Genomic DNA, 27,009 nt, shown 5'->3' on the forward strand with positions numbered 1-27,009 from the left:
AAAGCTCAGGTCCCTGAACTCTGCTGAAACAGAGGAAAGGAGAAGCAATACCCTGGTGGAGAGAAACCACAGTACAACCCTGGGATGGCCCGTGAGACAGGGACAGAGAAAGGAAGATCCTGGTGAAGAGAAACCCCACTACAGCCCTGGGATGGCCCGTGAGACAGGGACAGAGAAAGGAAGATGCTGGTGGGTGGGTGAGTGGGTAATTTACACCTGAGGGTGAACGGTGCCATCCAGCACTGCACCTGTGGTCCTGGACCACTGCCTCCTGCTCCACACCCATCCATGGATCCATCCCAGGGCCACAAGGATGGCTGTGCCAACTGTGCTGCCTCTCCTCTAGGAGGAGATACCTCACTTCTTGTCGTGCCTGCAAGAGCAAAGCTCCCTTCAGGTCCAACATGCTGAGCCTACTTTAACTCCTCAGCACACGTTCACCAGCAGTCCATAAAATATTCCTGTTCATCTCTGTCCTCCATTCCAGCAGAGTTTAAAATCATTGATGCCCTGAGTGAGCCCCTTGAAGGAAACGGAAAAAGGTGTTGGGATTTTGCAATGCTCCCAGTTCTTCTGATGAACTCTTTAAACAGAAAATAGGAAACCCCAAGGGATAAATGGGGTTCCCCAAATGAGATCTTGCTGCAGGAAGAACAGGGCCCACTGTGGGAAAACAGGGACGTGAAGGAATGGGGCTGGAAGGAGGCAACAGCACCTGCTCACCCAATTCCCAAAGCCAGGCAGCTATTAGAGTGTGATCAGCTATCAGCTGGACTAATCCCCAGTGTAATTCCAGTTAAACCCATGGCATTACATTCAGGATTAACTTGGCTAAAGAATACCAGGCTTGCTTTTGAGCATCTCTCATTCCTTGCTTTTCCTCATATTGTTTTTCTCAATTAAGGGCAGATTAAATTTCTGCCATAGAAACAACACAGCAAGGTTGGAAGAACAGGGAAAGAAGGCTGAACACAATATCCACTGGGAAAGTGCATTCTGGTACACTTAAATTCACATCTTTGTGAATTACCTTGCCTTTCTGAACCTCCAGGAAAGCAGAAGGGTGGAAAAGGTGCCCAACAGACCAAGGCCAGCAGGGAAACACATTTACAGAAGAACCAGGAGCAGCACAAAGGGGATTGTGAAGAAGAAGAGGCACAAAGAGAGGCTCCTGTAACAACAGACCACTCTAAACCACGCTGGCCTGGCACACAACTGGCTCTAGAGAAGGCATTTTGGAAGGAAAACATTTTTTTTTTTAATTAAAAGTGAGCTGTAGAAAGGAAAGGGGAAAGAGCTAAAACTAGTGTTACAATGTAACAGAAAAATTAGCATCCAGAGCATGTAACACCTCCATGTTTCCCCTAGATACCCATCAGTGAGACAGAAAGTGAGTCAACATTATCTCCATTGGTTGCATCATTCTTCACTTCTAACTTCATCAAAGTGATTTCCCTTCTAGGAATTAAACTGACTGCTCGTAACCTTCCTGAGAATTCTAGCAAATATTTGGTGCATAAGAGATCTAAGGGTTTTTTAATCTGTTTTTCACTTATTTTTCCTGAGCACAGTGGAAAGAATGGTGTGACCTTCCATTATATTAAGCTATAATAACTAAATATATTTTGATTTTGTCACAAGTTTTAATTTGTGTGGGGCTTTTCAAGGAAGTAATTGATGAAACAATCAGAAACTCAGCAAGAAATAAAAAAAAAAATCTAGTTGCTTACCTCAAGACACACAAATTAGTGACACTCAATTTTCATTAAAGAATTTCTGGGGCTATTGAACAAGAGCTTCAGCCTCACAGAGCCAGGGAAAGCAGCAGCATCCCAGCAAAGCAGGCAGGGGCTGGCACTGGATCCCTGGAAGAGCCCAAGGCCAGCTTGGAGAATCCTGGGACAGTGGAAGGTGTCCCAGAGTGGCACAGAGTGGAATTGGATGAGCTTTAAGATCCCTTTTAACTCATACCATTCAGTTTTTCTGTGATTACAGGGAATATTTTTATTTGTGATGATTCTCACTCTGTTTACAGGAGTAAATTGGGATCCCTCTCCTCACTGGGAAGGACAAAAGAAAGTCATTCACTTGTCACCTGCCCCTGTGCACTGGGATTCAGCATTTTCCTGCATTGTGCTGCTCTCACACCCTGATCTCAAAGAAACAATAAATCCCTAGAGAAAGAGCTCTCTCAGGAGCCCATTGTGCAAGCTGCCACACTAGCAGAGAGCACAATCTATATATAACTCCCCCAAACAGGCCCAGCAAGCAGCTGCTTGTGAGGCATTTGCTCCATCCACCTTTCCCCATTCCAAATCACCTTCTTGGTCTAAATTCCTATCCCAGCACCACCCAAGAAATCGCCCCAAAGCGCCAAAACTCCGATCAACGTTCCCAAGCTGGCCATGACCAGTGGGATATCTTCACTAAAACTTCCTGCCACCTACAAGGTGGAAAGAAAAGGCCACATCCCTTGTGCTCTATCAGCCCCAAAGTGCTGCAGCCCCTGGGCAATGCCGTGAAGGAAAGAGCTGTGCCTGGCAGAGCTCTCACACAGGGGAGATACAGGGGGAGCTCACTGGCTCTGAAACTGCACAACTGTGCTCTGAAATCCTTGCAGGAATTCCCTCATTTGATGACTGCTAGGTGGAAAAGCACTCCACTACTCCCTGAATTTAAAACTACTCCACTGCTGCTGGCTCTGCTCTTGTTAATTTGCTTTCCTAGCACCAGGAACCTACAGAGCAAGTTCAGCTCTGGGGGTCCCAGCTGTTGGTTTCTCTGGGTCTACATTGAAGGCACTTGAGACAGTAGCTCATGTTCAGACTCAGGTGTTTATCATTTCTTATCAGTAAAACAGTCTCACTACTGTGAGTTCAGCAGCTTTTCGTTAGAAGGCACCAAATGGCCAACAATCTCTTGTTCCAAGGGCTTTTAAGACTAAACTATCCAATTAAGAACTGACACCTGGATTATTTTCCCTTTTAACCCAATAACTGATCCCACAGAGCTGCCATGGGGACTTTTCTGCCCCATTACAAAATGCCACCCAAACCCATGGAGAAGGAGGAAGAAGAAACCCAGGATGACACCCTGTGCCCCCCATCTTGCTTCCACCCACAACACACTAAAAATCCCAAACCTCAATTTCTCACCCAGTGATGCACCTGCACTGCTCTCTGTAATCTACTGCACACTCTTGTGGGTTCTGGTCTGTTCTGGAGTGTAGGAAACTTTCTCCATGAGTGAGGGTCAGAGTCAGGGCTGCCCTGGGGGTCAGGGCACCCCTGAGCAGACACAGAAATATTCCCAGTGCTCTGGGTTTTCACAAGTTGCTTAGTTTTACAAGTGATGGAGACACAGTGGTTGCCTTCAGCTCTATTTCCTCTCAGATTCTCTGGCTTTGTTTTTCCACACTGCCAGGGGAAGCTGTCACCAAGTTCATGGAGCATCCTGCAGTCACAGGGAGTGGGGCAAATTCTGTTCATCCTGTCCCCAGTGCATGAGGTACCTTTGAAATCTGAATATTCCCCAAATGAACACACGTAACTCCTCAGCTTGCAGAGATACCAGAGATACTGAACTGCCCCAACAAGCACTTCCAGCTTATCCAGCTCACCTTTCACCCTTTGCACAAAGGGGGTTGAATTCTGTGTATAAGTCAAGGGTGGATCTGCAGCCCTAAAGCCTCACTTGTGAAATGTGAAATCAGAAATGAGCCACGAAAGGCAAGCACAGATTGCTGGGAGCACCAGGGTAGGGAATTATCTCCTGGAGTCAGCAATCAGCACTTTAATGAGAACAGGAAATGTTTTTCCTTTCCTTGTTCCATAACTCAAACACAGGGGATCATCCCAAACTTCCAGAAAGCTGCTTGAGAGAAAAAGAGCTCCAGAAGTGACAAGAAATCAGCCAGTGGCAACACCCACTGCTGGTGGGGACTGCCACAGCCAAAAGCTGAGCTCCAAACCAGTTTGCCAGGATTTCACAATGGGAGAGAGGAGCCCAAGGCAGGAACAAGCTCTGCACCTACCTGGGTCTCCTCACAGTGCTGCAGAGCTCACTGCAAGCAGCCCAGGCCAGGTTTTAGTGCCTCAGCGACACAAGCACTGCTGCTCCCCTGCAGATCCTGCTTTCCCACACACCCTCTGGGCTGCACTGACAGCTCTGAGAGATCCCAGTGCAACTGGTCCAGCCTTGGGGATGGCATCACACACAGAGCAAAACCCCACAGTCATGAGGGAAATGGTAAAAATGCAAAATAATCAATCCCACAGCTATAATTTTCATTTTTAGGGTGGGTACAAACCTGTCCTGTTCTCCAAGCACTGCTCAGCACAGGATGCCAGGGTGTGTGAGGCTGCAGGAGCTCAGTGGGCACCTGGTGTCCCCTCCCTGCTCCAGCAGGGCCATCCCAGAGCCCAGGGCACAGCTTTGGGTGAACTGCTGGCCATCAGCTTCTGCCCACCAGATCTGTAAAATAAGTTCTGACAGGGGTCCTTGATTTTTCTCACTCACCTATTTTTAGTTATTTATTTTTTATTTTTAATTTTTAAATTAATATTTCTATTTTCCCTTTGCCTGATTATAAACCTGCAGTGCCTTCAAGGTTTCCTTGCCAGTCCCACAGAACCCAGAGCAATCCCAGCTCCCACTTGCAGACAGACCTTATGCTCTCCTTCTGATTGCACACCACAGTTGCAAGATATAAAATATATAAAATATATCCCTGCCAGGGCCTGGACAACAGTCTACAAGGAAGGGAATATTGATTTTACAAGTATCTTTCTTGGAAGCAAAACAAGGATTCTTATCCTTTTGTGGTGTGTCATATTGCAGTAAAGATATTTATTTATTGAGTGTAATTATCTACTCCAGGTCTGTTCCCTTTGCCCTGTGTGATTTCTTATCCCTATCACAGACTTTGACCCATATCCCTGCCTTGTTCCTTTTACAATACCAGAATAAAAACCCCAGCTCCTGAATTTTTTTCAGACTCACTTTCCCTACAGTAATCTGGGAACTCAGGAAGTCAGATTAGAAGCCATGTATGTCTTCTTCTAAAAGCAGGCTGGCAGATAAAAAAGGCCAAAGATATCTACAGAGATACCAGGCTGGCTAAAACTGCCACCAGGATAGGGGATTGAAGCAGAATCAGTTAAGGAAGGGCCAATTGAAAACCCAGCCTCTCCAGGGCCAGGCAGTGTTGGAGCTGGACAAGCCCAGGCAGGCAGGGAAGTCAGCTCCAGTCACATTTTGAAGTGTGATTTCATCCTAATCCTTTGACAAAGCAGCCAGCTGTGACAGCAGCTCCTCCTGTCACTCCCTCCATCTCCCTCATCAGCCACTGGTGAGCAGGAGCACCAAGCACTTTGCCAGCAGCACAGGGCAAAGCCCATGGTCCTCACCCCTGTGCAGAAGCAGATTTCGGATCTGCAATGCACTGCTGGAGGGTAGCATTTCCCCCTGTGCCATTCCCCAGTGGGGTTTGTCACACAGATTCCCAGACAAGCTGTCACCCATGACAGATGTGTGCTGCCAGCAACTAAGAAAAGGCTTCTCACAGGAAAACCATGTGAAGGGAAACTTCTACTGGTTTGCTAAACTCAATTTTGCTATTTTTAAAATAATCCAGAGAAGCCTTTTTGCCACTTTCATAGAAAAGCCACTCTTAGGTAGAAGTGATAAGCTTTAAAAATCAGGGTGATATTTACTGTTTGTGACAGTGTTGGGTGCTTTATTCAAACACTGATTTGGAGGGACCTCAAAGCCCATCCAGTGCCACCCCTGCCATGGCAGGGACATCTTCAACCAAGCCCCAATGTCCAACCTGGCCTTGGGCACCTCCAGGGATCCAGGGGCAGCCACACAAAGTGGCCCAATAACCTGACAGAGCTCCAAGCTCCTGCAAGCTCTCCCTTTCTGTGCAGGATGGAAACAATTCCTCATTTCCCAGCAGAGCTGTGCCCTGCAGCCAGGTCCCTGCTCTGCAGGCTGTGTGTGAGAGCTGAACAAGTAGGTCACATGAACCTCTGATGTTCCTTGTCTTGCTTCATGCAGCTGGGAGCTCCAAGCACACCCCCAGATTTGGCTTTGACACCCAACTCTGTGCCCAACACATGCAGCACCTCGTGGGGGAAAAGAAAAAGAAAAGAAAGAAGCTGAACCCATCAAGAAGTCCCTTGAGTCACCACCTCTGTCCTGCCTGAGCAGGGACATGGAGCACAGGGCAGTCATGCTGGGAGTGGCACTTGCTCCCAGTTCTGCTGGAAAGGATGCAGATGGACACAGGGGAGATCTGCTCATGGGAACACTGGGGGATCCACCTCACCTGACCTCAAACCCAGGAGAAGAAAGGCAAAAATGTCGCTGTCATATTTTCTGAAAAATCCCTTGGTCAGGATTTTTGTCCAGAGAAGCCTCAGAAAAGAAATGTAAACAATAATTATCTGATTGCTTGGAATGTGATCTGGAAGTTGCTTGCTTCCAGGAAGGTGCATCTTTGATTGGTTCCATGTGAATTGTGTTAACTTAATGACCAATCCCAGTCCAGCTGTGTCAGACTCTGAGTCTATTACAGGTTTTTATTATTTATTCTTTTCTAGCCTTCTGATGTCTCCTTGCTCTTTTAGTATATAATTTTCTTTTAATAAAATAAAATAATAAATCAGCCTTCTGAGAACTTAGAGTCAATTCTCATCTCTCACCTCATCCTGGGGACCTCACAACACCACAACAATTAATTACCACAGGAAAGCTCCTGATTACCCCCAGGGATAATCAAGCCCTGGAAACCTAAACACCCCCAGTGGTGGGTTCAGGGCACAGCTGCAGAGGAAAGATGTGCTGTTCTTTGCCACATCTCTAGATGAAGAACAGCCTGATAATTCTGGGTTATGGGAGATGAAATCTGAGCCCCCAAGGCTTTCCTGCAAGGCCAGGAGCCAGCAGGATTTTGCATATGCTTCATGCTTCAGAGGGCTGGGAGCCCTGGGGAAGCAGGTCCTGGATAACAAAAGCAGCAGGCATGCAGGCAAACAGAGAAATGCAGGACAGAGCTGGCAAAACTCTTTATATTGCAAAAGTGAAATTTGTTCTACGCAAATCCACGTGCAAGAAATGAGCTGTGGCATCTGGTGAGAGAGTTCTGTAACAGAAGATGGGAAACAGAGCACAAAACCTCTCCAGGGCCACAGAAAACAGCCCCTAACCAAGCAAATAAATACAAAAACCTCACTGGCCTAATGATTAACCTTCCTGAGAGAAAAAGGGAAGGACCTGTTTGTTGGACCTCATCTGGAAAACCAAGTACAGCGGTGGTCACTAAAGTTCAAAAGAACTGAAGTGAAACAAGGCAACCCACACATGAACTAAGCCAGGTGAGGAGAGATGGAGAGGGACCAAGTTATCAGATGTGGCACAGCCAAGGCTGAAATGAAATGCAGGTGGCATCTGCAGAGGGATCAGGGCAATGACTGTGTAAGGACACTGCAGGGACACAAAGGGTGACAGCAACATTGCAGGGACACAAAGGGTGACAGTAACATTGCAGGGACACAAAGGGTGACAGTAACATTGCAGGGACACAAAGGGTGAGTGCAACATTGCAGGGACACAAAGGGTGACAGTAACATTGCAGGGACACAAAGGGTGACAGTAACATTGCAGGGACACAAAGGGTGACAGCAACATTGCAGGGACACAAAGGGTGACAGCAACATTGCAGGGACACAAAGGGTGACAGTAACATTGCAGGGACACAAAGGGTGACAGTAACATTGCAGGGACACAAAGGGTGACAGTAACATTGCAGGGACACAAAGGGTGACAGTAACATTGCAGGCTGCAAACCAAACCCCTGAGCACCTCACAGCTCCCTTCTGGCACATGAACCAGGAACTGGAGATTAGGAGGTTGGGATTTCAATTTGATGGTGAATGAGAGGCTGGACATGAGCTGGCAGCCCAGAAAGCCAACTGTGTCCTGGCTGGTCCAGCACAAAGGTGGGATCACAGAGGAGCAAGAGCCACCTCCTTGTGCTCCTCCCCTATCTGATTGTTTGAAAATACTCCCTCTACCTCATCCCTTGTATATTTATTCTAACAAACCAATGATTCATTTCAAACAACCATAATATAAAAAAATCAGAATATTTTTAATGATATTTTAATCATTCATAAATATTAGAAAGTTGTTCCAATTTTCAGAAGTGTTTTTAGGCAACCAAAACACTCAGAGAGCAGCAAAATAACATTAATAGCAAGAAGGAGCAATGCATCGTACACAGAGGACATCTTTGGGATGCTGTTTTATGTGGGGGAAGTGTGAAATAAAAACCTAGAAAAGTTCACAAGAATTATCATTTCACTCCTTTTCAAGTCAACAGCACAGGCTCACCTTGAACAGTGTGTGCAAGTGTGGCCTAGGAAATATATTTATAGGCACAGGGTAAAACCAAGCCAAAAATCAAAGCAGCAATGAGAACAGAGTAACTTCAGCACAAGGAATAAAGAAAATGAGCCCCTCCCATGTGAGGAAAAGAAAATCAAAAGTCACAAGTAGCAAAGTGTGATGCAAAGAGGTCAAGTGTTTAACTGCTCTCCCGATAAAAGTGCTCCAAGGAATGGGATGAATTGCTGGTATTGAGGAAAAGAACACTGAAACAAGATCAGTATCAGCAGAGCTGCTCCAGAACACATGCCAAGCCCCAGATTTGCATATGGTAACTAATTCTGCTAACTGAGAATGCTCTGGTTTCAAATCACAGCTCCTGGAAACATGGCTGAAATTCCAGTCTGGCAGGAGGCTCAGCTGAGAGGAGCTGGACCTTCCTAAAGCTCCAGCATCCACCTCATCCATCCCACTGCAAAGCAAGGCATGGAATCACAGAAAGGTTTGTGCTGGAAAGGACCTTAAATCCCATCCAGTGCCACCCCTGCCATGGCAGGGACACCTTGCACTGTCCCAGGCTGCTCCAAGTCCCAAAGTCCTGCCAGGGCTCCAGGGGCAGCCACAGCTGCTCTGGGCACCCTGTGCCAGGGCCTGCCCACCCTGCCAGGGAACAATTCCTCACTCCCAATATCCCATCTAAACCTCCTCTCTGTCAGCATGAAGCCATTCCCCTGGTCCTGCCACTCCATCTCTTGTCCAAAATCTCTCTCCACGTTTCCTGCAGCTCCTTCAGGCCACAGTTTGGTCACCCCAGAGCTTCTCCTGTCCAGGTGAGTCCCCCCAGCTGTGCCAGCCTTTCCTCCCAGCAGAGCTGCTCCATCCCTCTGCCCATGCTGGTGCCTGCCCTGGGCTCTCTGCAGCAGCTCCAGGTCCTGCAGGTGGGGTCTCACCTGAGCCCAGGGGTACAATCCTGCCTTTGGGTTAGCAAAGCACCAGGACAGCTGTGTAGAAGAGAAATTCCTTTAAATATATTAAATTAAACACAAATCCACTGTCCCTAGCTCAGAAACCCTGTAACCACCATCAGGATGGATGGGGAATGTTTGCTCTGTCTCTATGCTCAAGGCACCACGTCCCACCACAAGCCAGAGGGCCCCAGGCCAAAGGACCCTGAGCCTGATCCCACCTGGATCCCCTTTCTGGAGTGGCTCCCAGACCACCTGGGCACCTCCTGCTTCTGTAAGAGGTTCAGGATCTGCTCTCACAGCCAGGGAAGCATTTGAGAGCTACAGATCACTAATGTGGACAGGCCTGCAGAGCTTTTCTAACCCCTAAATAAATAATGCAAAATTCACCTTGCTCCCTCCACACTGTTCCTTGCACAGTGATCCCTTCCCTGAAGATAAGGAATTTGTTTCTGCTAACTGAACACAGTAACAGGCGTGCTCCAACCTTTCAGCAGAAACAATGGTCCCTTGAAACTCAAAGGAATTGTTAAATTAAATAAATGAGCCCACCACAGGCTGTTAGCCTGAACCTCCTCAGTCCTGACCTTCACTCCAGGCCAGTCAGGTCAGGAGAAAATCTCTAATTTAAAGCCCAGGAAAGCAAGAATGTAACACTTTAAAGATAAGCCATTACTCCTGCCTCAGCAGCACCTGATAATATCCCCTTCCCTTTGAAGGGCTGACAACAAACACAGCTCTTTAATGTATTAAAGACCCAAGAACCAGGGAGAGGGGAGCTGGATGGTGGTGGTGGTGTTCCTTCCTCAGGGTTCTGTGTGGTGTCTTCATTTGAGAGGATTTCCCTCTATCACCTGCACAGTTTGGGGGCTTCTCCCTGCTTTAAACAGAACATCCTCTGCTGTTTTCCGTTTCCAGCTCTCTTACAGACTAATACACCTTCACAGAAAATGCAGGAACAGCCCTCAATCAAAGATGATGCCATCCCAGCCACAGCACCCTCTTTGCATCTGCAAAAACCTTGTCAGGAAATTGTATAAAAACCTTTTTTATATCAGAGTTCCTGGAAACAAGAGTAAATCTTTAGTCCCCTCAAAATGTGAGCATAAAAACCTAATTAAGGTTAGGTTTTTGCCTAATTAAGCAATTTTCTATTAACGACCAAGAAATCTGATGACTTAAAATAATCAGAGACACCAACACAGGTAAGAGCAACCTCCCAAATGTATTTTGAAGAAAAACAAACCATGATTCCAAAGATCATTTCATTATTGCTGCTCAGAAAACAGATCAAGAACGTGTGCAGTTTTATTTCACAGCACTAAAAATCCAAATTCATCCAGTTAGTACCAGACCATTACAAACCTGCATCTGACAGCTCCATGCTAACCAGAACAGCAGCAGCTCTTACTGGGCAGCAAAAATTCACTTGCCAGAAAGATGAACCATTTCACAAATGAAAATGTACTTTCACATATTGAAGGCCAGCATACCAGAGCACTGTTGGTATTCTCCATCAGTGAAAGCTTCCAGTTGCAGAGAGAGTCCTTGACAGGTGTGTGAGATGAGGCTCCAGAGGCACAGGAAGGAGGAGGAAGCATTATTTGTCTTGCAGGATGTGGGAATGTGCACTGCCAGGAGATGTGGCAGCCTGATCAAACACTGCTCACTGAGCCAGTGCACAACTTTGGAGAAGTATTTGGATCCATTTTAGTTTGTTTTTTTTTTTTAATATCTAAACAAATGTCTTTGTTTATCAGACAAAAGCATCAGCACCTCCCCAGTGCTGTACCAGAGTAAGTGCCTGGATATTTACATGTCCCAACACTTCTATAGAGCCACAATGGTGTAAAATTTCCACACTGAGCCTCTAATTCTGCCAGAGCAGTGAGTCAGAGCATCCTGAGCCCCAACAGCAGATTTTCCTCTCCAGTTAGCTGCTGACAGTCCTGAAGAGAGATCTGTTACAGGGGTTTGAGAGACCCAGCTCCAAGGTGAACCAGGAAACAGCTTCTGAGGCATCACCCACAGAATTTAAACACACAATCAACCTGCTAATGCACAAAGGGTACCCACAGCAGGAGTTTTTTGTTCCTGCACCTCACCTGGCACACAATCAGAAAAGCAGTCAAGTGCAAGGTATTCCCCCCTCCATAAGGAAGAAGGATGTATCTTTTAACAAATGTGATGTCTTAAAATCAGTCTTGCTGAACTGACAACAGAATCTTCCATTCATCTCACATAGTCAGGCTTTCATCCCTTCTGTTCATGAATCATCACTGACTCACAGAAAAAAAATATTTGTTCAAAGGTGGATTTTCTCACTCTCATATCTGCTCTTTCCAAACTTAACTGCCTTCAAACAAAGGCTCATTTCTTTATAGCCTGACTCAAATGTTGCAAGAAAGTTCTTAACTGGGCTCTGACACAACCATTTCCATCAGTTGACTTAGTCTCCAGGTAGGATCATGTGCAAAAGAAGCCATGCAAAGGTGATTGAGCAGGAGTCATATGCAGGGGCTGACAATTATCCTGACCTATATTCCTCTGCTTGTTGCAGCACTGAACTCCTCCCTAACCATTTCCCCAACTTCAGAAAGAGCTGTGGATACTGATTCAAACATTTTACACAGGTAAGTGCTGAAATATTTGAATCAGTATCTTCAGTGATCTCTGCAGCAAGTGGTGCACAAACCAAACAGGGCCCTGCAAGCACAGGGAGGGAAATGCCCTGAACTCAGAGCAGCAGAAACCAGGTGTTCAATTGCTCCTTAACTTACAGGATGTAAACATAAAGTGCTTTTATATACAAGGTATATTAAGAAGAAAAAAGTGACCAAAGGCTGAGTCCTCAAGAAAAAAAATTTAAAAACCCACATACACCAAGTGTAACTTCTCAGCTTGAAGTTTGGCATTTTTCTGTTTCTGCAGCAGTTAAGTTCCCAGTTCTGGGGGTGAGCCCACAAAAAGCACTTATCAGGTGCACTACAGACATTTATACACTCAAGTGCTGCAGGCCATGCTGTGGTAATCCCTTCACCTCCTGCCCAGGAAACACAGCCAAACAAACCCCACTTTGCAGGGTGAGCTCTGGATGCTCATTAGATGGTGAGAGTGCACACTTCAAGAGTTACCAGCACCAAAAATCCATCCTTCATTTGCTTTGGGGCAACCTGGTCAAACAACCATTCCCTTGCAGGTGATGACAGAATCTTTTTCTGACATTTCTCATCAGCTATCTTCAGTTTTCCTTTTACCGTCACACTGCAGAGCTCTAAAATACTTCCCAGCTTTCAGGCATGAGGGAACCTACTTAAAGTGCACTTCCTTTAAAATATCACCAGTCCTTCTATGCCATTCACCTCTTTAAAACAGCTGCATTTCAAAAGCAAGGTGGCACATCAAATGTGTAAGGCCTGCATAAGTGGCAGCTCGTTTGGTGCCTTAAAGTCAGCAGAAATCAAGCCTCAGCCCAATCTTTATACAGTTCAAAAAACTGGATTTAGAGTTAGCAGCAATTCCATTTCCAGCAGGAGGCTGGAGACATCAGAGGTGCTTTCCAGCCAGGGCTGGTAGGGAAACTGTCAGCACCCACCTGGGCAGGACCAAGAGATTGAGAGCCATGGCCCAAATAACACCAGAAATGGATGGTGTTACTGAAAGGACACTCCAGAGTATTTAAACAATAACTGCTGCATTTCCCAGAGCACCTAAAAGGAAGAGTGGCTACTTTCCACTCCCTCACTTTTATTTCCTTTTTTTTTTCCTACTTCTTTGTAAAGATAATTTACTTACCCTGGAGACTAACTTGCTATGCAGGATGGGTTGATGATGACCTTAAGACTTTTAATTCCTTGCCCCTTTTCAAGCAGGTGATGCACGCAGGAACTCCTCCTGCTTTAAAATGCTCAAAATAGAAATGGTGCTGTCCAGGCAGAAGTTGTCCATCTGTGGAGAACTATGTACCCTCTCCCATCTAGAAGCTTGAGAAAAGGATCAAAAAAAGGTTTGAAATATTTCATGCATGGCACAGGAAAACAGCAGCTAGAAACACAGGCAGCAGAAAGCAACACTGAATCAGTCCAACCAACTTCAGATTCAATAAAATAGAAGCTGCCCCAGCTCTTAAATCCATCCATGGCCCATTCACAACAGCAGTGACCAATGAAATCAGCTTATGTGCACACATAAACACACAGGTATTTGTGTCTTGCATCACGCATTTGTTACAACTTCCCTGTGACAGCAGTTGTGCTTATGCAACAAAGAACCAGCAAACCGAGCTGAGACAACCCCCCAGATCTGCAAGGTTAGAAAGTCAACACAGCAGCAGCAAATCATCCAAAGTGCTTGTTCCCAACAGCTGTGGAACTGAACCCAGAGCAATTTGCAGAACGCTTCATTCCCTCACAGCTCATCCACGGCAGTGACGTTGAGCTGGGGCAGTTCACACTCCTCCTTAAAGTGGCAGTTCTCCAGGATGTCCTTGTAGTAATCCTTGAGGTCAGTGTAGGTGGAGGTGGTCTCGTTGGAGTGCAGGAAGGGCAGCAGCCTCTCATTGAGCAGCAGCTGCACCTGGTACTCCTGCTGGGAGGCATTGGCACGGTCACAGTGGTAGAGCACGAACACCAGGTTGGCGGCGTAGGGCACGATGCGGCCGCTGCGGAACTTGCGCCGTTCTTGCCGTGCGAAGTTGGTGGCCAGGAGGGGCTCCTTGTCCTTGAAGTAACCCATCAGGGCAAGCAGGGGCTGCAGGGTCTCTGCGTGCCCCACTTGGACAATCAAAGGTGAGGAAATGGGTTTGGAGCTACAAAAGAAAAGAACCAGAAGGGATGAGCGAGAGGTTGTGCCTTAAAACAAAACTCCAACGCGTGGCACAGCTGCCAGCGACCGTGGCTGAGGGACACCTTGAACCTGTGAGAAAAATCTCTTTGGGAATTGCAGTCTGGTACAGACATTTTAAATGCAGCTTCCTAAACTTTGTCCAAGTATGGATCCAAGGCCAACACAGTGAGGTTCAGCAAGTGCCAGGCCCTGCAGCTCCAGGCTGGGCACAGGGGCTGGAAAGGGCCCTGGGGGCTGTGCCAGGGCTGGGCAGGAGCCCAGGGGGCACGAGGCCAATGGGCCCTGGCTGTGCCAGCCCAGGGCTGTCCCTGTCCCCTGTGCTGGCCCTGCTGAGGAACCCCAGGGCTGTGTCCAGTTCTGGGTCCCCAATGCAGGAAGGACATGGAGGGGCTGGAGCGTGTCCAGGGCAGGGAATTGAGCCCCAGGAGGGGCTGAGGGAGCTGGCAAGGGGCTGAGCCTGGAGCAAAGGAGGCTCAGGGGGCCCTTGTGGCTCTGCACAACTCCCTGCCAGGAGGGGACAGCCAGGGGGGGTCGGGCTGTGCTGCCAGGGAACAGGGACAGGACAAGGGGAAAGGGCCTCAGGCTGGGCCAGGGGAGGCTCAGCTGGGACAGCAGCAGCAATTTCTGCATGCATTGAAGGGACTGCAGCTCACACAGCCAAACCCTTCATTAGATGTAGAGAGTTTCCTCCAAATCATCATCAGCATTTACCAAATTTAGTCTGAAGACAGAAATCCAGACTGTCCCTCCCCAGTGTGGCAGCCCCAATGACCAGCAGGAGCACTGCTGTTACCAATCCCTGAGGGCACCAAGCAGTCCAGGAGGAGATGATGCTCCCTCAGGAACAGGTCAGCAAATCAAGGCACTGCCTCAAACCATGACCCAGGACAGCTTATGTAACAAAAGGTTACACACAGTGCTCAGCCAAAGGGGAGATAAGAGCTGCCTTGCTGTGCCAGGAAACTCCAGCCAAGAGGAAAATCTGACCCTTGCTCCAGAGGAGGATGATGGCTTTTAGGGACCAGTTCCAAGTGGCCCATGTAAATCCAGCACAGGTAAACACAGTTCAGCTTTCAGGAGACACATCTTGACTGCTCTGGAAAGGAGGAGTTTCCTCAGCTCCCACCCAAAGCAATGGAGAAATGGTTAAGTGGGAGATTTACCTGGGGATTGGAGCTTTGATCAGCTCAGCAGGAATTCAGTGCTGGGCCAGGATGGTGCACTGGTGTTTGTACAGTTTGACACACACCTTGTAGCACGCTCCTGGTGAGCCTGAGCCCTTCTGACTCCACTCCTCACACCCTCCCCCTTAGACAAAATATCCCTTAAAAAACACATCCAAACTCTGCCTCTGTTTTCCGCTCAAAAGCAGCAGCCTCCAAACCACAAAGGTTCTCTGTGGAGGACAGTGTATTTTTCCCCACCTATGCCTCTGTTGCACCAAGATCTTTACATTCACCACTCTTCCAGCTCCTCCAAAATCAATGTTCCTGCTCAAGTTCTCCCCTTGCTATTTATGAAAACTATAAAGCTTTTAGATCCTTGAATCCCTTTCTTTTCTCTTCCCTTTCTAATCCACTTGACCAGTTCACATGTATCCTTCCCATCCACACACACCTGCAGGGAAGTATTTTTAGTTTTTAGGACACATTCACATCCTTCCTGTCACAGCAGCCAGACACAGATGTCTGTGGAAGGAAACAGGAGGCCATTCCTTTGATCTCCTGCAATTTCCAGCTCAGAAGTCTCCAGGGCCAGAGGTGGCTCCTAGGTAATGAATCCCAGCTTTGCCAAATCTCTCCCTCAATCCAGGTGCATTTCTAGCACACACAGTGTCCTGTGGTGAGGAGCTGCACAGCTTCACACACTGCTCTTTATTCTTCTATCTGTAGATTCCATGTCCCATTTAATCCATTCTGACAGCTTTGCAATAGTGTTTTTTCCAAGCTGAGAAATCCTTCCTCAGTCATTTCACAATTTTCCACATCCCTTTAGATCACAACATCAGAATGCACAATACTCAAGAAGCATAAGCTACAGAGAAAACAATGCTACACCCATGAGCTCTCTGCTTAATTCCTGATATCCAACAAGGAATGATTTGGACTGGGACCCTAAAGATCATCCCATTCCAGCTCCCTGTCCCTGTCAGGGACACCTCCACAGGCCAGGCTGCCCCAAACCCCACATGCCTGAAGTCTGAGATATCTCAGACAGCTACAACAACCTCCTAAAGGCCCCTGAGCAATAGGCTCTCCCAGATCCTACCCAACAGCTGATAAACAAATCATTTTTCCCCATGTGGATTACTTGACAGCTCTGCAGTTTTCCAGCCCAGTCAGTCTCCCCAGGTCCTTTCACAATCTCCCTTGTAGAAACACTTCATCTCATTTATCTGGAATAAAACTGCCACATTTGCAATGCCACTGAACTTGTCAGCTCTTCTCAACATTCCAAGCAGGTCAGATCTTTCCAGCTCTATCTCTGCTAGGAAAAATCAATCAGCTGTCCCTACCCTCATTTCTTGTAATTTTATCAAGTTTTTCCCTCTGTAAGGACCTCTCCCTGTAACCCCAGCTGCCTGATTCCTTTAGATAAGGAAACCTGTTCAGAAGGATGTTTGGAAACCATAACTGTAACTACCAACCACCCTATTTTATATTTGTTGATCCCTTCCAAAAGCTCCAAGAGGAATGTCTTCCTTTTAAAGAGCCACCCTAACACTTCTCAGGTGTATCAGATTCATCAAGGTGCTCAGCAATACTAGTGTGGAGCATTTTTTTATTTCTACAAGACTGGCCTGGAATTCTATTTCATCTCCTGGAGATGCTTTTTCAATATTTCTCTTATTTAATTACTTGTATTTTCATGTCTTCCCAGCTGCATGGTCTTTGTTTTGTTAACTAAGAGGGAGGCTGGGAATGCAAATATGCTGCTAGAATCTCCAAAACAACCTTACACAGGCATTACTGACCCCACAGGGAATGGATTTCACTCAAAAAAGGCTTCAGAAATGCTAAGACAAAAATAAATGAACATTCTGGCTATCAAAGCTGGCTTTAAGCTAAGTTCAGCTTTACTTTCCAGGTGATGCTAAGCAGGAATGTTGAAATGGAAGTAAATCACAAAAAAGAGAGCAAAAAATAAATCAGAAAACCAGCAAGGTATATGTTTGCAAAGCAGGAAACAAATTCTAGCACAGAGAAGTTTTTAAGAACAAGAGAAGTGGGAAAGGAAGGACTGAACAAGGTGCTCACTCTCAGTGCAGCTTGACTTTTTCCTTCACTTGCTTTAGTCTCATAAAATCCTCATGCCAACAGGCCAAGCAGCCTTGGGAGGCAAAGCAAACCTCTCCCACTCAGCACCATCCCACTGGATTAGTGCAATGAAGATTAAAACTGTTTCCTGATACAGCACAAACCCGAGTTCTCCAACCCTGAGTTCTCCACAGGCTCCTGAACCCAGCAGCCCTGGTGATTTCCCAGACTGTTCCAGCACTCCCTGTTCAGGGCCAGGGTCTGGACTCCAGCTCAGATGTGGTTTCCCATCAGCCAGCAATGACAATCACAACAGCCATCAGGGTTACCCTGCAATATTTTTAATTGTGGGGAGAATGATGACAGATGATCTTCAGAGAATACCTACAGGCAAAGGTTACCACTGGCCCTGCATTCCTTGTAAGGGCAGAACAAATAACAAAGCAGTGATAAACAGCAGCACAGGTTAATAAAATATTAATGGCAGATGTTTTCCATGCTCAGTTTGCCTCACAATCTATCAGTGACTCAGCATCTTGCTGGAAGCATCAAAGTTCTCCACATTGCACTCTGGCAATTACTTAATGGCATTTCAATCCACCTTTCCTCTCCTTTTTATGTTCATGGCTGGGGAAAGCCCACTGAGGGAATCTCATTGCCACCTGTGAGGGGATTGTGCATAAAACTGCCATAAATATCAGCAGCTTGTCTGAAAGTGATTTGTTTTATATTCCTTTCATGGGGCACTTCCAATGAGCAGAATGGGCTCTCAGGAGGCAGAGACAAGGAAGTTTCACTGGAGAGATCTGCCAGCTCCTCAACTGCCCACTTTTGAGGTTTTATGGGGTTTTTTTACCTTTTAAGTAAGTCTGGCCACAGAAAGTACTGAACAATTCAGCAGCACAACCCCAAAAGCTGAATGTCACCATGGGGGGAAAAGAAAAAGCATCATGGAAAAGCACAGATGTGGGATTTATCATCCAGGTACATTCTAGTTCTCCTGGATCTCAGCAGGTTTGGGTTTAACTCTGAATCTTCTGCATCAATTTACTCATCCTCCAGAGCAGATCATTCCTGCTCTTCCCAGTACTGACAGTTCATTTTCCATATGGAAAAAGTGAACTTTCTTTTAACCAAAGTTGACTTCCTAAGCACTGACTGGATTTTCAGTTAGAAATAACTCAAACCCCAGGAAACAGTGGGATAAGATGAAACATTTCCTGCAGCAAAGCTCAACCAGCCAACCCTCAAACCTCCTGTAAAAATCCCTCCAACAACTGCACAGAAGTTAAGATTTACCACCTGTTTAACAAGCAAGCTCAGACTACATTCTGTCCCTTTTCTCCCTAATAAAAAGGCAGGGCAAAGGACTCCAAAACCTGCTTTCAACTGTGGGATGAATTCTCCATCCTTCTCACTTCCCCCTGTCATTTATTCCATGGAAAAAGAAGCTGGACAAACCCTAAACATAGCAGGAAGCAGCAGAGACCAGGGAAGGCTGCCCACTCAGAGGGCAGCAGAAATATTTAAGTGTTAAAGCTCAGAGGGTTTTCACCAGTGGGAAGAAGAATAAGAAAAGCATAAAATAGATATCTGTCAAATAGTACAGTCCTCATATATCAAAATTTCCACCATAAAGACAGCCAATCATTCCCAGAATCAGCACCAAAACAAGGAAATGCCACCACTAATACTGACAGCAGAAAATTTTCTTCTGTTGCAACAAGGAACAAGCTCACTGATGACAAAAGGAAACTTGAAAAGCTGACTGGACTGCACAGAACTCATTAAAAGCCCTGATTAAAAGGCTCTTATCTAGTCCTGCAACACTTTATCAGCTGGAGGTAATTAGGATAGGCCTCCTTGTGTTGCACTGGGAGCTACTGCACTTTCAAAGGCTCTTTCCTGGCTGATCTCACCTCTCCTATAGTTTGAAACCTCAGAGGTGAAATGCATTCCTGCAGCAGCACCACAATAATGCTCAGTGCTGATCCAAAACCAAACCAAGAGGCTGCTGGCACCTGGCAAAGCCTTTGTGCCCAAGGTGGGCACTGGTCAGACCAGTTCATTTGTCTGTGACTGTTTAGGTTCTCTTTTTTATTCTTACATAAAAGGGTGTGACTCTATCTCAGATACTTGCTCAGGATAGATCTGAAAAAGTATCCATTAACTAATTAATGAGATTGAGGACATGCTGGGGAGTCTGAAAGGCACAAGAAACTTTAAATCTCCAATTCTAGGTAGACAGATGGACAGGCACACTCCCAGGGGAGAAACCCTGGGCTGCCCAGCTCGGGGAGAAGATCTGAGAAATTGAAACACACATCAGAAATGCAGGCACAGGGATGCTGCTGAATGTGCCACAAGGATCTGGGGTGAATTCCACACCTCTGGCTTCCCCAGAAACTCCTTCCAGTCATGTCAGAAGTCCCACCTTTGAAAGATGGAGCAATCAAAGCCCACACTATGATGCAGAGCTGCTGACTGAGACATGGATTGTTTATTAATAAAAGCCATCACAGCAGCAGTGAAGGGTTTTCCATAAAAAACTCAGAACCTGAGCAAAAAGGGGATTTTCAATCTAATTATTTCATTGCTGCTGCATATGTAGAAGCTTTTTGCTCACTTCCCTTTGTAGAGTTTTGACCTGGGAGGTGGTTTTAGATCATCCATTAGACTCCTTTGTACTGAGTCATAGGTTTGGAGGAATAATTAGGGCACAGCAGTAATTGACTCCTGAGAGGTCCCAATTGTGTTGGGAAGTGACCTGCAGAGAGCAAGGCAAATTACATGCAACAATAAAAGCTACCAATAAATTGCCAAATTGGTCTGTCTACCATAAATCACAAAGATCACCTTCAATTGATCTTGAATCATATTCAAATTAGTCTTTTTTTTTTTAATACCCTGGAACCATTTACTCTCTAAGAGGAAACCATCACCAAATATTTTGCAATGCATATGTACAGCTAAGCTGGTATTATCAATACACTGCAAATACTGAGATGGCTGCACAAAGCATCCTCCCAATTTCCAGAGCCTCATGGTAACCCATTTGGACAGTACAAGTAATAATATTTTTTATTCTTTCAGCAGGAAATAGTAATGTTAAATATTTGAAGCTAGAAGGAAAAAAAATGGAAAGCCTAAAAGAGCTTTAGTGAATAGCTGATGTGCTTTAAAGTGTGCCACAACTGATTTGCAAATCCACCTCTGCCCAAGCATGCAGCTGCAGAGATTTTTAAAAATCAGATGAGCAGCTTCATATTGCATTAAGCACCAAAATACCTGAATTTCTCATCAACATACATAGACTTCCTTGGGCAAAGCACTGTTCATTAAACTGCTGGGAAAAGCAGCAGTGAAAAGTAATTCTGCAGCAGCTTCCCTGGTTATTTTCTATCCCCTTGGGAAAAACCACAATTCTTTATAAATGTGAAGACATAAGAAAACTGCCCAACTATGCCATTTCAGTAGAGCAAATCACATGGGTTTGATATGGAATAAGAGAATCTTTCAACCAAAGTCTATTCCTTAAACAGAAATGCTTTCATTTTATATATATCTCATTGTGGTTTTGTAACTAAGAAAATTTGTATGGAAGAAAGAGTCCTGGCCCTCAACCTTTCCCTTTCAGAGCTTTTAACAGCAAGACCTGCACAGAAGAGATTATTCCCAGTTTAACCCCAGAGTTATACTGGAATTCACATGATGGGAGAGCCTAAAACCATCTGAAACTTCTGCACTGCAAACTGAAAGTGGGACTGATCAGCAACTGGTATTTATTACACCTTCATCATGTTACTAAGAACAGACTAATCAGAAGGAAGTTTTCTACCAAGGAAATAAAATCAAGCTTTGATAAGACAATAAGTTTGGTGGTAAGGTTGCAAGGGCAGCAATCACTTCATGGCAGAACCAGGTTTCTTTTTAATTTCACTGGGAATGAAAACAGAACAAAGCTATTGAATATAAAGGCATAAAGCATGTCACAAAAATGCAACTTTGCCAACACTGCTCTCCACTGTCCAGTCTGAGCAGCACAGACAATCCAGATCCCTCAGCTTCTTCCCAGAACAGAAATGCTTCCCTTTCACTTCTGGATAGGCCAATCTAAGCTTTCCAAAGAGAAAAGAGATTTTGGAGCAAAGATAATGCCTGGAAGAAAATTTCTTTTTCTTAAATGTTTTAGAGTAACTTCTTAAATTTTTAGAGCAAGCAGCCAGTCATAAATCCATGTTAAACTCTGTTAAATTGAAGTAACATTCCACTGAAAGATATTTCATCATCACAAAAGTACATTTCCCGAAAAAGCTGCAAAAATGTTTAACCTGATGCCTTGAAGTTGACCATCACTATAAAAAGACAGACTTTTCTATATTTTATTTGTATGTTTTCTCATTTTCATTGAGTCTCACACTGCCACAGGGTGTCTCTCTACATAGATGAAAGAGATAAATCTCCCTCTGTAGATGAACTGGGATTAGCTGCACCTCTGCTCCCCACATTCCAAGGGAGACAAGCTGGCTCTGGCAGATTCCCCACATGCTCTCCAGGTTACCCAACCCCGTTTATTCCCAGGTCTCCAGTGCTTTACGACTGCCACCTTCTGTTGCGGAAGGGAGTAACACATTCCTGTGGCTACCTCAGCTCTCCATTTCTGTTTAGGATGAGGCTCATCCTGAACACTGCTCACCCAGCTTGGGATTTCACAAGATTTAGGGTCCTGACTCTCTACATTCACTGCCTGCTTCTTTCTGTGACAGCAAAACACGAGAGCCCCTGGTGTTGCAAATGAACTTCCATAGCCAGTGCTGAAAGACAAAGTTACCACTGTGCTTGGGAGCTCTGCCTCAGACACCTCCCAAAAAAATCAGAAATCTCCATCTGCACCTCCTTCTTCCAACTACAGCTCTTGAGGTTTTTAAAAATTGTTGTTATTAAACTTACAGGGATGTTTGATAGACATACAGCTGCAATTAGTGTGCAATGTAAGGATTGAAAGGCTCTCACTGCTCAAAGAGGAAATGACACTACAAGGGAACAAAATTGACCACTCTCCTTCCATTATACAATCTTATGGCCATATCCTTGATATCCCTCTATAAAATTTCCATACTAATCTGCTAAGGTGTTAATTCATGTGACTGATTATTAACCATGAATTTCTAATTGTTCAGAACATGAACACAGACTGTAAATCAACATTTAAGCAACAAATTATTTTTAACGAGGACATTTTTAACAAGAAAGCTCTATTACTTTAATTCTTTGTCTCCTCTCAAACTGCAGAAAGAAAACACCACTATCAAGTAGCAGTTCCCTGAAGGCCTGTGTGGATCAGCAAGTTAAAAGATGGAAATAGTTTAGCTGAGTACAATGAAAGCAAAAAAATATAGTCTACAAAGTAACACTGCTCCAGTAAAAATTGTGTTCTCTCTGTTAAAATTCTCCTAGCTCCAGCTCTCCTGTTGTTGCTACATTCAGAAGTAAAATACTGAATTTTCTGTCAATGAAACCCAGCTCAGACTGAGCACAGAAAGATCACACCCAAAGCACTGCAGGCTCTGGATTTACCTTTTGCTCTCCTCCACTGCTTTGTCCAAGTGCTGGAAGATATCCTGGAATAAAATGCAGCTGGAGCGACTGTTGATGTCGTAGCCATATCCTCTCTTCCAGTACTGCTTCAGGTCATTCAGGTATTCCAGCACCTAAAATTGGAGTTCACAAGTTTTTATTGCTGCACCAAAAAGCTCACAGCCTGGAGACATGACACAAAAACAACCCCAAACATCAGGGCTCCATTTCACACCACTTCAGCATAAACCACGTCACTGTGATGTTGTCTGAAAAATCCTCTTTGCCCAGGATTTTCTCCTGAGAAGCCTCAAAGAGGAATGAAAACCATAATTATGTGATTGCTGCTTGGGAATGTGGCTTGGACATTGTTTACCAACAGGTGAATGTGTGATTGGCTATTAAGAAGAAACAACTCACATGGAAGCAATCACCAGCAGCTGTGTTGGACTCTGAGTCAGTCACAAGTTTTCATTATCATTCTTGTGAAACCTTCTGATGTATCCTTTCTCTGTAGTTTAGTATAGCTTTAGTATTGCATTCTTTTAATTGAATATAATAATAAATCAGCCTTCTGAGAACAAGGAGTCAGATTCTCATCTCTCACCTCATCCTGGGGACCCTCACAGACAACACAATACCAGACAACAGATCAAAGAATGACCAAATTCAGCATCTGGTAACAATCACAAAAAAAAACCCTGAGGTGCTGCCCATAAGACAACCACTACCCACTGCCTTTTTAGCACTTCTGATTTTCCCCTTGGCTTGCCATTCTTCTCACAGAATCCATCCCACACCTTCAGCCCAGCTTGTTTTGTGTCTGATTTCAAGTTCCAGAGACGTGCACACATCTCAAGCAGACAGAACTGTGCCTTGGAATTATTCAAGAGCATGCAGTTCTCTCCTTGTTCTCTGCTCCTTTCCTGACAATTCCTGGCATCAAAGCCATTCCCCACCTCCCTGCTGAGTTATTTATAACCAGACTGAACAGGACAGGGCTCAGCAGAAGCCCATGATGACCCTGATCATCTTAGGCACACCTATCTATGAAAAGGTCTCCTCTTTTCCCAAGGGTGCAAATTTCCTTAAGAGCCTTGGGGGAGGCTAACTGAACATCAAAAAAAAGTTGAAATAAGAGGAACAAACATTTGTCTCATTTATCTGGGTTCTGTCTTGGTTTAGAGAGCTGATAGATCCCAAAACCAGAGAGTCTTGGAGGCCCTGCAAGACCTCATTTGATGTACACTGGAGTGAATTTTATCACCTGGTTCTATCATGCTAAAACCACACATTATAGAAAGGTTTTGGATGGAAGGCCATTTGAGATCACCTCATTCTAAACCCCCTGCCACAGGCAGAGACACTTCCCTCCAGAGCAGGTTGCTCCAAGCCTCACATACCTTGGCATCTTCTTCACTGAAGAGTGAACACCATGGGGAGGTCACATTTTTTATGGCCAGCTCATAGGAGCAGGTGAGGAAAGCCACTTGAACAAGATCTGCAATAAATCCAACAAACAAGAAAAAGATAAATAAATCATTGCTACACAAGTAGCAGCTTTCTCTCCTCAGTTTACCTCTAAAATGAATTGTAATTACTGTTTGGCAATACAAACAATGACATCCAATAAATATTTGGCAGGACAAAGACCAAGCACCAAAAATACACAGTTTAACAGGATTATTGTGCAAAATCCAAATTTTGGACTGCAAGTTCTTGGCATTACATCATGATAAGAGGGAAAACAATTGCATTCCACATTAAATGCTGTCCATCAGCTGATGTGAAACAGGTGTCAGCTGCTGGTGCAGCCACACAGGTCAGAAGAGTCAAAGGGAAGATGTGAGCTCATGGACAACACCCCCTCCACATCAGCAGCTGTGTACAAGCAGCACCAGGTTGAACTTTGTCTCCAGCATGTCCCTGATGCTGCAATCCCAACAGCAGCACTTATTTTGGGGTGATTTTCCCCCCAAAACCATACAGGGAAATCCAGCACTTCTGTTGTGGACAGGAGTTAACACACAGGACTGCTTTTCCTCAAGTCATTTATGTGCTGGAGTTGTAATGGGTTTCACAAAAGCAAAATTAAAACATTCAAATCCCTCCAAAACCAGGTAAAGCTGATTTTATCTACGAGAAAGATGTTTTCAAGCATATTTTTTCTTCTGACCATTATCCAACAAGCATTCATTACTCCACCATCAAAACAGACTTACAGTCTCATGCACTTAATTAAAGACTGCATCTCCAAGTCACAGCCACTCCAAATTACCTTCTCTGCATAATTACACATCTTGGAAGCTGCTCTTGGCCAGCCTTGGAGCCAAAGCCACCTGTGATAGGAATTCCTTACCTGCATTTAGCTCCTCCATTGGTAAACATAAAGCACTGGCCACCTTCTCCAGGACCTTCTTCATCTCAGGCCCCTCTTTGAAGGCGTTCACCTGGCCCATGGCTGTGTCATTCTCCTCCACCAGCACCACAAACTTGGCGCAGTGATCAAAGAACCGCATCAGGGAGTCGTTAACTTCAACCTCCACCTCTGAAAGAAACGTGGGCGTCAGAGGGAGCAGCACCACCCCCAAAGGCGCCAGGACGTGACACCCACCAAGGGACAGGCTGTGTCCCCATGGAGGGGGTGCAGGGTCCCTCTCAACCACGGGGAGAGCAGGGAACATCCCCAATGCCTCTGAGAGCTCCTTCAGGGAGGGATTCTTCCAGCCACCCATCAGGAGTCCTGCAGACCCTCAGGGATGGATCATGGCTCCAGCCATGAAAGCACAGGGTTCCCTCAGGAAAGGGACGGAGATCCCGCAAAGAGGCTGTGAGGCACCTCCATCTCCTGTGGTGGAGCTGGGAGTCCCAGGGACTGCCCCAGTCCCTCAGGGTGGACACGGGAGCCATTCCCTCAGAGCATGGGTCTCCCTCACCCCTCAGGGAGCAGGTCCCCAGAGAGCACCTAAAGAAAGCACGGGAATTCCCCCATCCCCTTGGGACAGCTGGGACCACCTCAGCCCTTCAGGAAAAATCTCAGGGAAGGGGGCGGTGTCGCTCACTCACCGTCGCCGCCGAAGTCGAGGGTGGGCCCGAGCCCGCGGCGGAAGGCGGCCCCGCTCTGCAGGCAGCGGTGCTTGGAGCTGCTGGCCAGCGCCAGGCGGCGGCGGGCGGCGAAGAGCGCGGGGAAGCGGGCGGCCATGCGCCGCGCCAGCTGCTCCATGTCGCGCCGGCCCTGCGGCGCCAGCCGCCCGTCCAGGCTCTCCTCGTACCACATGGGCCACTCGGCCAGGGCGGCGGCGGCGGGGCAGGCGGCGGCTCCCGCGGCCCGGCGGAGCAGCCGGGCGTGCAGCTCGCCCAGCCGGCGGATCTGCCCGGCCGTGGGGTAGCGGGTGCCGTGGCGGAGCACGGCGCGGAGCTGCAGCGGAGTGCAGGAGGCGGGCAGCGACCCGCCCGCCCCGGGACCCAGCGACAGCGGGTCGCTCACCAGGTGCGGGTTCACCTCCTCGTAGCGGGACTTGGTGCCGAAGTAGCCGCTCAGCCCCGCGCTCGCCAGCGGCAGGACGAGGAGGAGCAGCAGCATCGGAGCGGCTTCCCGGCGAGGCGCCATGGCTGCAAGTGCGCGGCTGCCGCAGGAAGAGGCGGAGCGGGGCCGACTCTTCACGGCTTCAGTGGCCCCAGGGCCCGCCCCAGCCCCAGCCCCAGCCCCAGCCCCAGCCCCAGCCCCAGCCCCAGCTTCTCCCGCCCCTTCAGGGCTTCACTCGCCTCACACCAGCTCCTCATGGTTCCTCACAGCATCACCTGCTCCATCCCAGCTTTAGCCGACCCCTCTCGGCTTTACGGGTCCCCTCACGGCTTCGTCCGCCCCAGCCCGGACGCCCTGAGGGGAGCCATGGGCCGTCCGACCTATACTGGCATCGGCTTTGCCTCTGTGAAGCCTCGCTGGCTTCGCGGAGCTCAGTAAAAGCAAAAAA

The 27,009-nt window shown here is 46.6% G+C and overlaps 1 protein-coding gene across 1 annotated transcript; it reads right to left on the minus strand.

The window, feature by feature from the left end:
* Positions 1 to 10,562: 10,562 nt before the first annotated feature.
* On the minus strand, positions 10,563 to 26,645 carry MINPP1 (multiple inositol-polyphosphate phosphatase 1). The gene is made up of 5 exons (XM_058810365.1): positions 26,102 to 26,645; positions 25,395 to 25,583; positions 24,439 to 24,536; positions 23,036 to 23,169; positions 10,563 to 14,163 (listed from the first exon to the last, which is right to left on the minus strand). The coding sequence occupies exons 1-5, from the start codon at positions 26,643 to 26,645 to the stop codon at positions 13,764 to 13,766; spliced, it is 1,365 nt and encodes a 454-aa protein (XP_058666348.1). The 3' UTR covers positions 10,563 to 13,763.
* Between the last annotated feature and the right edge of the window lie 364 nt (positions 26,646 to 27,009).

Source organism: Ammospiza caudacuta, chromosome 9, assembly GCF_027887145.1.
Source record: "Ammospiza caudacuta isolate bAmmCau1 chromosome 9, bAmmCau1.pri, whole genome shotgun sequence".
Lineage (NCBI taxonomy): Eukaryota > Metazoa > Chordata > Aves > Passeriformes > Passerellidae > Ammospiza > Ammospiza caudacuta.